At 35.9% G+C, this 15,041-nt stretch overlaps 1 protein-coding gene across 12 annotated transcripts in view; it reads right to left on the reverse strand.

Annotated features, from left to right (window-relative positions):
* Nucleotides 1–15,041, reverse strand: part of LOC121416798 (NACHT, LRR and PYD domains-containing protein 12-like) — a 47,920-nt gene that overhangs the window by 12,564 nt on the left and 20,315 nt on the right. For 11 of the 12 annotated variants that reach the window (XM_041610294.1, XM_041610289.1, XM_041610292.1 and 8 more), the window contains 6 exons: nt 12,432–12,487; nt 10,960–11,246; nt 8,657–8,732; nt 7,521–7,804; nt 4,650–6,343; nt 941–1,108 (listed from right to left, as the gene is read on the reverse strand). In XM_041610294.1, coding sequence (XP_041466228.1) covers nt 941–1,108; nt 4,650–6,343; nt 7,521–7,804; nt 8,657–8,732; nt 10,960–11,246; nt 12,432–12,463 — 2,541 coding nt within the window. In that variant the 5' untranslated portion in view covers nt 12,464–12,487. The remainder of the gene's footprint in view (nt 1–940; nt 1,109–4,649; nt 6,344–7,520; nt 7,805–8,656; nt 8,733–10,959; nt 11,247–12,431; nt 12,488–15,041) is intronic. The other variant, XM_041610291.1, reaches the window with a different exon arrangement.

The raw sequence follows: 15,041 nt of genomic DNA on the forward strand, positions 1-15,041 counted from the left end.
TGGCTGCTCACAAAGTTAAACAATACCTTTAAGATTATTACCGCATAAGGACTGATTTCTTTTCCCTTCTCTTTGCCCTCTCACCTATATTTCTCCCTTTGTCTCTCTCTCTTCTTCCTCTTTTCTATCATACTATGTTCGATATCCTTTCTTCCCATCAGTCATTGCTTCCTCATTCTCCCATCGTGATCACTTTTCAAGCTCCCATTTGCCCCCAAGATTCTTCTTTAAGATATGAATACTCAATTCCAACCATTCTTGCTTTTTTCATATACTTTGCATAATTTATATATATATTTGACATATCAATATGTTTGTACAATTATGAATTCATGTAAAAAGAAATTAGAACGAATTAAGTTAAACCACGTATTAGCTTCTCCTCCTCCCCCTTCTCCTTAATTTGTTATGAATTGACTCGTTATAATCCATGTGCATTACTTCACTATGAAATTTGTTATGAATTGAATTGAAATGACTTGTTATAATCCATGTGCATATTATCGTTTTCTTTATGTTTGTTTATGTACATTTATATTCATTGTATGTTGCCCTGTATACTGTTCGTCTAAAACCGATAACCTGGGGTTATTGTAATTGTGTCCCTTTTTATCAATAAATTGTGATTTATATTAAAAAATAATGTTTTTTCCAAATTGGTTTTTAATCATTTAATTTGTCTTACATGTATCTAGGAACGTCACTGCACAAGACTGGCATAATAAATCACTATAATGTAGGCAACTTAAATTGCAATCATATAAATTTTATATCAGGACTATGATTACAGTGTTACATAATTTAGAATTACAAATTACTATTAGTATTGTTTTTAGCACTGTCATTCTCATTATTACTATCATCACCCATCATCTTCTTCCTCCTTATAAATTCTAACATCAACATGACCATCTTATTCTTTAAGATGAATTCTACTTACTGCGGCTTTCCTTCCTTCTCTGGCAAGAGTTTCATAGAAGGTAGGGTGAAACCTTGCCTCCAGTTGAACATCCCTTAGTGACGGTGCTGAGCATATCATCACTGCAACCTCTTTTGATATACCTGGTCCGCAGCAAGGAGATCCAAATTCACCAACACTCATATCGATCTGAAAGTACATTGTAAAGCCATACATCACAATTATATTTCCTATTGGATTGCATTATGTGATATTGAGATTGCCCCATTGAATAATTTAAAATTGTGTATTCTGTAATAAGAGTATAAATGTAAATCGTAAAGTGGTATCTACAATTTTTCGTGTGTAGTTTAAGAAGCCTATTTCAATATGTCTATCCTGTATTCATCTCAAATGAAAAAAATAATTTTAAAGACTTGTACTCAAATATAAGCATGATCTGGTACATATGAATGACAAATTAAAACATTGTTAGAATCAAGTTGATAGTAGGCCTATTAGAGATACTCAGCAGACAATGCTCTCATGTCACTCTCTTGTTTTTATGAATTGATTGTCATTGGGTTCTTTTGTTCTATTGTTTTCATTCAAAATGAAAAATTATATTTCATTTCCAATAGCAATTTTAAGTTTTAAACTAGAATTTTAATTCGTCATGAGGACGAATTAGGTGATCCGTCTCTGATTTTCAGGATCATGAATACAATCACCATTTTTATTGAGAACAATACGATGCTCATATTGGAAACTAAACTTTTATTACGAAAAGAACATGTTGAATACTCTTGAAAAGAGGGAAATGAGAAAACGTGAAATACACGTACATGTAGGTGTAGGCGATACACATTGTACATGTTATAGGCCTATTAAAAACGATTTTAACCTACTTTATTGTGCGATATTTAAACTAATATAAATTGTAATGGTGATTAAGGAACACTTGTGAAATGTTGAAAAGAAAAAAAAAATTGATGTTCACTTTTGGGTTCGAACCCTTGACCCTAAGGATGCAAGTCTGATGCCTTACCCATTGAGCTGCACTGTATCCCATAGACTTTCTACACAAGCAAATTAAGAGGATCTCAAATCCAATTTTGCAAGTGAAATACGGGCATGATCCCGGCATCTGATCGGAAAACGAAGACCACACTTGCGATAGCTTACGATCTCAGCTACAACATACTCCAAGCTCAGAGAAAACCAACAAATATAAATTTGAGATATGGCTTGCGAAATAGAGGAATGTAAAATCCAGTTTTGAGAAAAAGTCATTTCCCATAGAGATTGCACACAAAATGAGCGAAAATGACATTTCTCTATAACTTGCCATTTTTCAGGATGATCCATTCCTTTAAAATGGTCGCGAATGGTATCCACTCGTGATAGAAGTGCCCCCCCCCCCCCCCGATTCCCCCAACATGGTCTAAGTTTATTGACCCTTAATGACCTTTGACCTTGGTCATGTGACCTGAAACTCAGGCAATATATTCAGTAATACTCGATTACCCTTATGTGGATGTTTCATGAATTAGGTCCATATACTTTTTTTAAAGGTATATTTCAAAAACCTAACATTGGTCAAGATTTCAATGTTGACGACGTCACCGCTAGCAGAAAAGCAGTGCCTCAAGTACAAAGTACATGGCTATAGTCTCCCTCTGCTATGCAGGCTAGACAAAAATAGGAAAAATATAACTATATGGCGCATCTCCCAAAAATGTCCCTCTGAAAATGGGCTGATTTTATTTTAAAATGTAGTAGTATTCTCAATCAAATGTAGAGGAGTAGAAAGTTTATTTCATAATCTAACTTCTATGAAAATTTCACTGGTCTCACTTCAGTGGTTTTGAATACACACCCTGTTACATAAAAGTGGTGCATTTCAGCCCATTCCAAGTTTGCAAGACTGCTGTATTTCTGCATTAGCATGATAACCCTCATTTTACCATCCAGGATCTGAGCAGGGAAATTTATGTGATCTATCAGGACTCATTATTTAACCTGGTCATGATCAGAAGGGTAAAAACCATCAAAAATGAAGTCTTTTGGTTTTTATTTTCATGATCATTGCATCAAATTAATAGAAGGGCAAACCACAAGTGTATCATACTTTGCAAAAGCAAACATTACATGTACTTGTAGAAATAATTTCATTTTTTCATTCAAAAAGGTCCGTTGAATTAACTTAAGCCCATTAAGTTAATAAAAAGGAATGACATCAAGAATGCAATATTTTAAAATTGAGCATCAATTAAACATACATAACTTGTCTCTATCATTGTGTATATTCCTTTATCAAAATTGAAATGAATTGTTATTCTCAAATACTGTTTTTGCCCTTCCGAACATGCGCGATGTTATGATTTGATGAGCTTGGTTATATCTTGGAGAATGATCAAATGGGTTGATATGCTAGGCAGTGAAGAATATAAGTGGTAGCAGTGCTGCATGTATGCAAACTTGGAATGGGCTGAAAAGGACCACCCTTACATAATAATGCTTACAAAGTATCAATGCTTTAACTGTATTGAAAAGCTTGTTTTCAAACAGTCAAAGAATATTTCAACGAATATACCATGTGAATAGAAAAAAAACTTGACAACTCCAATTTAAGGTAAAAATATGTCATGAACACATGGCCGAATGCAGAGATTTTTCACTAGGGGGGGGGGGGGGGCAGCATGTGTAAACTTTGAAAAAAAACAATCAAAAGCTAGGGAGTAAAACGACCGAGCTTGCATTGGGGCGTTTTACATTTTGTCAAGTGAAATTGAAGGATTTTGTGCATACTTTTGGTAAATTTTGTGAACATTTTCAGTAAAAAATGTAAGTTTTAAAAATTTGTGGGGGGGGGGGGGTAACTGCCACCCTCCTGCGTACAGCCGTGCATGGAGGCATAATCATTATATACGGCTGGAAAGAGTATCTTCCTACAAATAATTTGATAGCACATTTATGTGGTATGTCTTCACACTTGGATAATTCTTTGCAGTGATGTAAATTTTGATTTGCACCAAAGTAAGGCATGACTGCAATGAATGAATCCAGATTTTTATGATGCCATAATCCTACATGAGTTAGTAAACATATTTGTACATCCCTTGTCAATACAGTTAAATTGAGAACTGATAATAAACAGTGTTTAAAAGATGAACAATTATAATGTAAATTATTTGAATTTGAATTTAATGCAACCCTTGTAGGATTATGACATCATTGACATCTGGATTCATTCATTGCAGTGTCATGCTTTACTTTGGCACAAATAAAAATTTACATCACTGCAAAGAATACCTACTGATCATCCAAGCATTAACACATACCCCATAGATATGGTATCAAATTATTTGGAAGAACATACTCTTTCATGCCATTTTTAATAATTACATGTTTGTGATGTATTTTTCTGTAAATTGGGGATTCGAGATGTTAAGTTTTTATTGAAATCACCCAGTATAATAATAATATAACATGCTAAGATGGACAATATTTCAGTCCCATTCAAGATTCCAATATGTATGTACATGTATTACTGATATCAATAAATGTAAAACAAACTGAAAGATGGATGTTTGAATGTTTTAGGATTTTTGTTTTTATGTAAGTCCATTTCAAGACTAATAAGATTTTTCTGATGAGTTTTAGCTATAACTCCTGAAGGAGTGCTACTGTATTGAAAAAATAGAAACATGCATGATATCAGGGTACTTTTCCTTTGTATCCAACTTACCGCCTTTGAATATATCTCAGTGGATGCATAACCAGCTATAGTGTGTGTGTCTTTAACACGGATGGACAGAGATGATACTGAATTCCGAAGCATGGCGTTGGTATCTTCATCCTGACTCTCAAAAGCTACATCAACCAAGAAATTCATCTCCTTCTTATCTTGGCTATGGGGGTACTGTGGTAGCAGACATGTGGTGATATAATTGGCAATATTTTTGTCCTTAGACACAGTGAAGTACAGGAGATACCTAAACTCTTCCTTCCTAGGGATCACTACTTCCTCAATCAGCCTCTTAAATTCATTGCGATCTGAATCATAGAGAGAAGCAAGATAGACTGCAGCCATGTACTCCTGGAATAGTTTATGAGGAAAGAAGAATGTTGACTGCAGGAACGGTCTGCTCTTATCATGAATGGATGAGAGCTTATTCTCCTGTGACAACACCCCTACTTTGCATGCTGTTTTCACAGAGTCTGAGTACTGTTCAAGATCTTCTTCATTGAAAATAAGGTTGTTCGATAGCAGTCCAGTAAATGCCAATTTGGCAACTGGTTCCATGAGTTTTTCAATTTTAGAGCGATGGGTATTAAATGATGGACTCCTTAGATCTTGGATCTCTTTCTGGACATAACACACCTTTAGGAATTCAAACACTTCACAGAATATTTCAGAGAATGTTTGAAAAGCCTTCAACTCTTCTTTCTTGTTGTCATCAAGTTCTCTCCACATGTGACAGAGCATAAAAATGTAGATAGGATATCGTGCCATATTCTCTGATATGATATCATTGCTTTCAAACAATTGGATGAATTCATCTGCTGTAGCCTCAGTGTCTTTGAAGTAATTGCAAATGTAAACCTTTGCATTCTCTCTGCTAAAGCCTTCGACATGGATGAATGTGTATTGATTTCTTAAACTACTGCTCTCTCTTATTTCTCTGGCCTTCCATGGACGGCTTGTCACCATCACAGGGCAAGTACGAAGTTCATCTGAGCGAAGAATATCTTCAACTGTGATATCACCTCTCTCCAAAGAACGTACATTTAGTTCGGTGTTAGTTCTTGTGTGCATAGATATACTTGCTGGACTTGTTTCTGATCCAACTTTGAACTCTGACTGAGCACCTTCTGAACCTTGCTTGGTTTCAGAGTGCTGTACAACCTTGCCACTAAACTCATCTAATCCATCACAGGCAATGAATACCTTTTCTGGATTTGAACGGATGTACTCGGTGATCTGACAGGCTGTTGCTGGGTTGTCCTTTGAGAGATAGGACTTAACTATCTGACCAATTGTGTATCGCTTGGCTTCACGCAGAGGGATAATGAGTACCCACACAAACTTTGACAGATCTGGACTATCGTTTATCCAGTCCCATGCAATCTTAGCCAAGAATGTGGTCTTTCCAGCCCCTGCCTCTCCTTGGATCATGATCCGTTTGGGGAAGATGCCGTTGACTTTGAGATTAAAGAGATCCTTGTACTCAAGTTTATTCCTTTTCTTTCGTTTTTCTTCTTCCAAGAAAAGGCTTGTGTACATATCTATGAATGGCACAATAGAATCAGGATCTAGTGGATCAGCTCTTATCATACAGAAATCAGTCCTGTACTTGTCTTGGAGCTCATCTTTACATCTCTTAATCAGGTCAGGGGTAAGTGGTTTGGTCTCTGATACTGGAATTGTCGCAGGTGCACCTAGAAAAAAGGTCACATCTTTTAACTTTAAAGTCACATAAAACAATTATAGACACATTTCTATATTAAGCACAAGGTTCTATCGTTAAAAATTAATTTCATTCTCTTAAACTTTTCAATAGAAAATGTACTGTATGCTTCAAAGCATAAATTGATGTTCATGGAAATTCAGCGACAATCATCACCCTTTTTTAAATTTGGTGCTGATATCGCAAAACAACACATTAACATGAGCCTGTAAACAATACATGTATTTCAGTTTCTTATCAAAATCACAAAGTGACCTCAGGAAATTTTAAGCAGTGTTTTCTCCATAGCATTTTCAGACCAGTTTTTATTGAGATTTGACCCAAAACAAGACCGTGCCTCCTGAAAATGTTATTTGAGTGGCTGTGGCCCTAAATATAGGCCATACAAGAGCGTGTCTGAGTGAATTTTAGTAATTTACTATTTTGTAACAAATTTTGGTAAATTTTTTAGTTAATGCATCTCATGCATACTTTCGTATATAAAATCAATGCCAGATTTGATCTTTTGAGGAAAATTGTACACTTTTTATCAATTTATGTCATTTACTGGGCCAACAGGACATGTGACCTTGAAACTTAAACAGCTCATTGTCGTAGAACATAGTTGTAAATGTGTCAAATGTGATCCACAACAACTCAAGCTTTGCCCCTGTCAAATCGGAGCCCATCCCCCCCTTAGCATGAAAAGCTGTGAGAGATCACCAGATGTCCATATAGACATGTACATAAAAATTATGTATTTCTTTGTTTTTTGGCTTTTGGTTTCTTGTGTTTTTTTTTTTATGGAAATCGTGGGTGATATTATTTCAGTCATAAATTAAAAAAAAAATCATGGTCAACTTATGTCAGTTTATTTGTATAATGCATGCATTTTCAATCGGGCACGGTCCTATGGGACCAAAATCGTTTTCAGCTTGGCAGCATCTCAATTTAGGAGTGATTTTGATGAAACATCACCATTTATAATCTACCTCTATAAAGAAGCAAGTATTATTGTCAATACTTGATTAATAAAATAAATAAATGTGAACCCGGTCAAGCAGGTCAATGAAATAGTGCCACTAGTTGAAAAGGTACGCATTATTTTGTTAAAACCAATTTAAATGATTTATTGAAGGCAGCCATCTTAGCTTCATTCTTCCCCTTACCTGTCGACTCTGTCAATAGATTTCCAATAATCAGTTTCTGAGAAAGCAACACTAGACCACTCTTTTGTAAAGCCTCTGCAAGATGAGCCCTGATGTTTGTGTCTGGAAGCTGTTTATCCCTCCATCTTGTGAATACTGTCATAATTGCATCGCAGTTATCTCGGGTACGCTCCTTGATATTATCAAGGGTTACAATGGAGATATTCAGGTTAATGCCAACTTTCTTGTAGTAACTTGGGCCGATCTCTGTTGACAACATCAAAAATTCTCTCCCACTGATGGTACTGTAAAATGAATGAAAAATAGCAAGAGAGCTTATATGATTGTAAAGCATTATTCAGCACCAAGTATGAAAATGATCACCTACAGGTATTCCAAATACTGTCCAGTTTACTTCACTTGGAGGTAAACTGTCAAGCAGCATTTGCAAAGACTCTTTAGTCAAATATACAAAAACAGTTGAAATGTAATTTTCTTTCTCTGGGTGTTGATAGCATGGGCAGGGGGACGAGTCCCCATCCCTTAATTTTCTAATTATTATTTATAAACTTTATGGAAGAAATCGTTTCATCCCTCTAATGTGACACAAAGTCTAACAAAATCCCTTCTAAAAATGTTTATAATAATCACATTAATTTAACTAATGGCAATACATGTATACATACAACACCTGGCCAAAGGTCAGAAAAAAAATTTCATGCATGACATTCATCATTCATCACTATCTTCACAGTTTATCAAAACAAATGGGAAACAAAGAGGGCCTACATGGCAGGATTAATAGACTAGAACATGTGGAAGAGAATTTTTGGTACGGTGCTGCATAAACTGTTAACCAAACACAGCACATCTGAAAACTAAAGTTCTATAATACTTTATAGAATGTGTCTTTGATTGTTTTATAGTAAATGACCTTTTCCAGAGAAAAACACTGATTTTTTCTATCAAAAATACACAAAACCCTAATTTCTTTATCTTAATATTCCAGAGTATGATGTCCAATGATCAAGATAGGTGTATATTTTCTTAATCCAATATTTTCTAGCAGACTAAAGACAGAGAGATCTTTAAAGATACAAACGACCTGGTCACATCCCCAATTTGTAAACAAACTTAGTATTGATTTGTTTACATACTGTGGTAATGCTGACATGTCTACTGCTCCTGTTGAAGTTGATGCTCTTGAAGTTGTTGCAGTTGTTTGTCTGACATCTTTAACATTCAAAGAAAGAAATACAAGACATAAAGATGGCAATATATCAAAAAGGGGCTGGGCCAGGATTTTACAATACACTTTCCAGATGAATATTAAACAAGCAAAAAGCAACAAAAAAAATAAAGAAAAAAGGTCCTCACTTTCAAAATGGAGAGGCACACCTTGGGTAAAAAATGCATAATTATTTTACATTAAAATTTGGATTATGACATCATTGGCTACCAGACCATGCCAGATGATGTGACTATGGAGAATACCCCTTCCTTACAAGAAAAAAATTATATTATCAATTGTGGATGTTGAGTTACAAACTTTTAAACTGTCATACCCAGAAGGGAGAGAGTTATAAATGACATCAAGCCACAAAAAGAATGTTAAAGTTGATGTCAATCAATACTAAGATCACATAACACCTCCTTCAAGTGCCTCCTCCTCCTTCAAAGAGGAGAGTGGTGGAAGGGAATATGAGTTGAGAGGCAAATATGACCATAAACCAAGAATTCACGATGACATATTATCAACTTTGAAGAGGACAGTTGTTATGAATTAATCTTGTTTTTGGTTGATGGTATTTTACTCTTGAACATCATGCCCAAAATACTTTCATAGTTGAGATAAATGTTGTACTTTTGCACTTGTCATGTCACTCACATTTTGGATGTCGTGTCACTCATAATAGGGCACCATTTTCCATAGAGGTTTGATTGATTTTGACTATATGTGTTACATAGGCACACTATTTACATACATGTATGGGTACTCACAGTACTCCTGGACAACTACTTGGGCATGAATCCAATCATAAGTGATAATGGTCAGAAACCCATGTCCAAAATTTGTCATGTCACTCACACACCATTTTTTTTAATAAGATCTACTAAACAAATTGTAAAATTTAAATCAAACTGGTAGTGGCCCATGCCAGTCCTACATTGTATATAATAATAATATAAGAGTCATGATTGATTCATAACCTTATAAGTATAACGCTATGAGCCCTTAACGCTCTCTGATTGCTGTGTCACTCACGTTTGAAAACAGGAGTGGATCCAGCTTTCGTCAATATGGGGGGGGGGCAAAAATATTTTCATCAACATTTTTCTCGTATCTGCTTTTTTTTGTTCGTTTTTTCAGGGGGAAGTCCTAACTAAAGATTGAAGGTTTAAGTATAATATTTTATGTTAGTTTTTAACAAGATAAGTTATCTCGTGTGGTCTTAATGTATAATGTAAGAGCGAAGACCTGAAGATTCTGAGATGTTATAATCATGAAAAAAAAATTAGTATCCAACTAAATTTAATGCAAGCAAGTCAAAATTTTATTACAGTAATGTGAAAAGGGACTCAATAAGGACTGTTTTAGTAATAAATGCAGAGGATACAAGTATCACCAATTAAATCATGAGAGTGCGAAACACAAGCTAAAATTTTTTATATTCCGACCTGAATAGCTGTGTCTCTCAAACAATTAAATACGAGCGCGAAGCATGAGCTTATTTTTTATATACTGACATTATAAAGGAGCATTTTACCAAACTTTTGTAAGAATTTCCAATCAGGATATGTAACTCATAAATCAAACAATGCGAGCGCGCAACGCGAGGTGAAGATTTTGATATATTTGTGTAAATGTAACAAAATAATGAAAGTTTGATGTGCGAGCTAAAATATTGTTTGCAAATTGAGTTCAGAACCGGATATAATATGTGCCATTTAATCCTCTTGAATGGGATTCATTACTCAGGCATAGCGAGCGCAAAGCGCGATTGAACATTTTTATATAATTATAAAGTCTATTTTCCAATTCTTCCCCTCACCTTTTTCTTGTTTCTTTTCGGGGTCGGGCCGGCCGTTACGAGGCTGTAAATTACACATCATGGGTATGATAACTCTTTCTTACTTTTCTTTCTGCTTTTCATAGTTTCTATCAAGTTAAAGATTACACTTTTCTCAGCAGGTTGTCAAAAATAGGGGGGGGGGGGGCTGGGGCTGGCTCGGCCCCTCCTGGATCCGCGCCTGGAAAATGACCAATTGTAATAGCATTGAAAATCCTTATGAATGTCCGTCATTCAAGAAGGCATTTTATACACATTTTGCAAGCAAACCAATTACCATACTGATCCACATACGTAAAATACCTTTTATTTTTAAAACTAAAGACATGAACAAATTTAATTAACCAATGTATATTCATGTTGTCTATTAGATATTATCATTATCTTACCTGTTGTTTTCTGGATTAGATTCCCAGCTAGAAGTTCTTTGGACAATCCCCCTAAGTCACTCTTTTCTAATCCTTCTGCAAGAAGAGCTCTGATATCTTCATCTGGATGTTGTTCATCTCTCCACCGTGTGAACATTGTCATCAATGCATCCTTGTAATTCAATGAATGTTGGACAATGATATGATCAAGTTCAGCAGATGAGATTCCCAAATGTATCCCTAAATCTGAATAGTACCTCGGTGGGATGAGCTGGGCCAATCTCAAAAATTCTTCTTCGGTGACAGAACTGAAAAAAAAAAATATGTTGCAAGAGACGAATGACAGACAGACAACATGCAGACTCCATTCGTATCCCTTTCTAGTCTCGCTTTCACCTCTAGTCGATGAGACAAAAAACAGCCCATTAAATCCACACCCCATGTTTGTCACCAGAGCAGTACATTCATGTAAATATAGTCAACAATAAAAATGATTACTGGCGTTCACTACAACATAATAATAACGGTATATTTACCCATGGTAGCCACTTAAGTTCCGAAAACTAAAACTGTTCTCCCAGTGGGCACTGCTATTATTATTACCTGTCTAAGCTAGGCTACCTATTCAGGTGCACACAGCTTTTTGAGGAATTAATTCCTACATATATCCATTTACCTCACCTGGGTCGAGTGCTGAAGGAAATTACACCATGACTGGGATTTGAACCCACGACCCTCTGTTTCAAAGTCTGGAGACTAATCCACTGGGCCATGATGCTCCACATAAGAGAAATAATGTATTTTTCTAAGACTATGATAATAAAACTGTACTTTCCTTTCTCAGAATATAGCAATAACAATGCTAATTAAGACTTATATCGCGCCAAATCCACTCTGTAGAGTGCTCAAGGCGCTTTTTAGGAAATTATAAAAGAAATTAAGAATTGAACAGAAATGTTTTGAGGTAATTTTAGAAAGTTTCAGAAGTCAAGCACTGTTTGATGTTATGAGGGAGGCTGTTCCATAGCTTTGAGGATGAGTAAACAAATGATCTTTCACCCCAGGTTTTGGAAACTTGGGGGTAACAAGAGAATTGGAAAGGGAGGAACGTAAGGATCTTAAAGGGGTATAACTTTTGATCAGTGAAATAAGGTACTGGGGAGATGAGCCATTTACAATGCTAGTCTCACATGTAGACCTTGATGTTCATAAGATTCCATGACGTTGTCTCTGGTGAAAATTGTTCCAAGTTTGGGATTCAGTAAGTTTTTTTTTTCTTTCTCTTCAATTTGAATCTTTTTTGGGTTTTGAAAGTAGGTCCAGAGTTTGGTCGGTCCCTGACCACTGTCGATCTGGGAAGTTAAACCTGGATCCATGCAGTTTGGAATTAATGTGTATTATTATAATATTACATTATAGTGTAAGAATATGGTGATGTGCCTTCTTCTTACGGTCTAGCTCTCTGCGTTCTTTTTACCTCAACTCATCCTTACCTTCTATCTTTCTTTTCCATTTCCATTCTCATTCAATAGGTCTACCCACACAAATTCTGGAAGAAATATTAAAGAGAGTGTATCAAAATAATTGTGCTGTTATGTATATTACACAAGACCGAGCAGTACACCTACAGACACATTTTTGCTAACACGAATTACATACTAACTTAAAAATAATCAACACTTGTAGATATTTCCTTAAATCATTAAGAATTCAGAAGAATTTTTTGATGAGTAATTTAAATCGATTCAAGGTAGATGCCTCTTTTATTATTCTGTTCAGAGAATTCCAGAATTTGGGTCCTGTGAATAATATAGTTTTGCTCGAAATTACTAAGTGATAGTTATTACGAGTGTGTAGTATTATATGAATGCAAGGTATTATTTCTCATAAATTACTTTGGTAGGACATTAGGTACACTAATTCTATCTAGCTGATAAATGAATTTGGAATAACTGGAAACGGTCAAAATCAATGACTTTAGGATACGTTTCTGACAAAACAGAATCCATATATCAAAAGGGCACATTACATATTATCCTTAGTACTTTTTTCGGAAGTAGAAATACTTTGTTGAGTCTCGTTTGAGAGGCATTTCCCCATGCAAGAATCTGATAATTAAGATACGGTAAAATTAATGCACAATACAACATGGATAGCGCCTGTGCTGGAAGAACCTTTTTAAGTTTCTTGATGACACCGATATTTCTTGCAACAGTTTTACATTGTTGATACGAAAAAGATTTAAAAGCAATTCAAATGTTTTGATCTGGATTCGTCATTAAATCTAATGAACTTTTAACTTAAAATTTCTACATACATGTAGTAAGCCAGCAACTTATTCAACACACTATTGCCTACATGTATGTTATTAGAAAATTAGAAGAAAAAAATTCTAAGAACAACCAGAGCTTGGAATTTATTGGATCCTACTCTAATTTAAAGAACAAAATATCTGTAGAAAGTTTCAGAGCAGCACTCTGACCCACATGAAAGCAGCACGCTGGCGATTCACAGTCTACAGCCCTACCGGTAACTTCAGAAAGTTAGGCCCCCATCTCACTAGGATGGCGATCATGGCGACCAAGGCGACCATGGCGATCTGATTAAAATCCCGCAAAGCGTAGCAGAATCGTCCCCGAATTCTATTTTTAGCCTGCGAGGCGATTGCACTACAACTTCACTGCGACGGACCTGCGCTGAAGGCGATGGTAATACGCTGGTAGTACGACGCTGCAACTCTCTTGCCGCGATTTGAGGCAGATGTGATGCGCTGCTTCTGCGATCAAAGCGACCGTACAACGAGGCCCATACGCTAATTAGGACCTCGGTACGGTGGTGCTACGAATGGAACGATTGTGTTACGTTCATGATGGGCTCTTGAAACGATTTCAAGCAATCGGCATATTGATCGCGGCACATGAGACATTTTTCAGTCGATTGCCAACCTCCGACCAAGATGGATGTCCAGAATTTGGTTGGACTTATACATCTTAGCATTATACAACAACTTCAAATAGAAGTTGAATACGAGGACCTGATACGAGGACAGTAGGAGGAGGCCCAAAAGATACTGGGTCCGATCCTGGCTGTCACTTAAGTCATAATATACAATATATATTACAATTTCACTCAAAAGATGTTGATGAGCCTAATAGTTAATATGAGGGATGCATCCAGAATTTCATAAAAGAGCATAAAAATGTTTTATATTTTGTTTATTTTTTTCCACAAAAGTTTGTCACTCAAAATTGTTAGGTAAATTCCTTTCAAATTTGCTTTCAAGAAGTAGTCTATTGATGTGAGAGCACTCATAAGGGGGGGGGGGGGGGGCACAATGCCAGAATCCCCATAAAGTGTGCTTTCCCAATCAATACATCAGTGATCGAATCATTAAAATTTTAATATTGTTTACTGTCACTGTAGTTAGAATTCATTCTATTTTTAAAACATATTCAATTTATATATTTTTGCGGAGGTAACCCATTTCGTCATCAAGACATGCGAGCGTCTTTTTTTCTCTCTTTCAAGCTGGCTCAGCAGTTATATTTTTATCTTCCTACTATACCTCCTCCTTTTCCTCCTCCTCCTCTACCACCACCATAACCTCTTGTTCGCTTCCTCTTGGACCGCCGGCATAACAGATAGGGCAGCTTCCCTTTTTTATGGAAGCTTAAAAGTGCCACCGAGATGTTGAGATAACTATCTCGGGAAGTCGACATCTTGATAGCAAAAGATAAGATGACGAGATCCCAGATCTCATCATGTCGACATCTTTTAGAAGAGATGATGAGATGACAAGATCCCAGATCTCATCATGCCGACATCTTGTAGAAGAGATGATGAGATGACAAGATCCCGGATCTCATCATGTCAACATCTTTAAGAAGAGATGATGAGATGACAAGATCCTGGATCTCATCATGTTGACATCTTTTAGAAGAGATGATGAGATGACAAGATCCCGGATCTCATCATGTTGACATCTTGTAGAAGAGATGATGAGATGACAAGATCTTGGATCTCGTCATGTCTACATCTTTAAGAAGAGATGATTAGATGACATGATCATGGATCGAAGATCTTGTCATCTGATCATCTCTTCT

The sequence above is a fragment of the Lytechinus variegatus genome, chromosome 6 (genome assembly GCF_018143015.1).
Source record: "Lytechinus variegatus isolate NC3 chromosome 6, Lvar_3.0, whole genome shotgun sequence".
In the NCBI taxonomy this organism is placed as follows: domain Eukaryota; kingdom Metazoa; phylum Echinodermata; class Echinoidea; order Temnopleuroida; family Toxopneustidae; genus Lytechinus; species Lytechinus variegatus.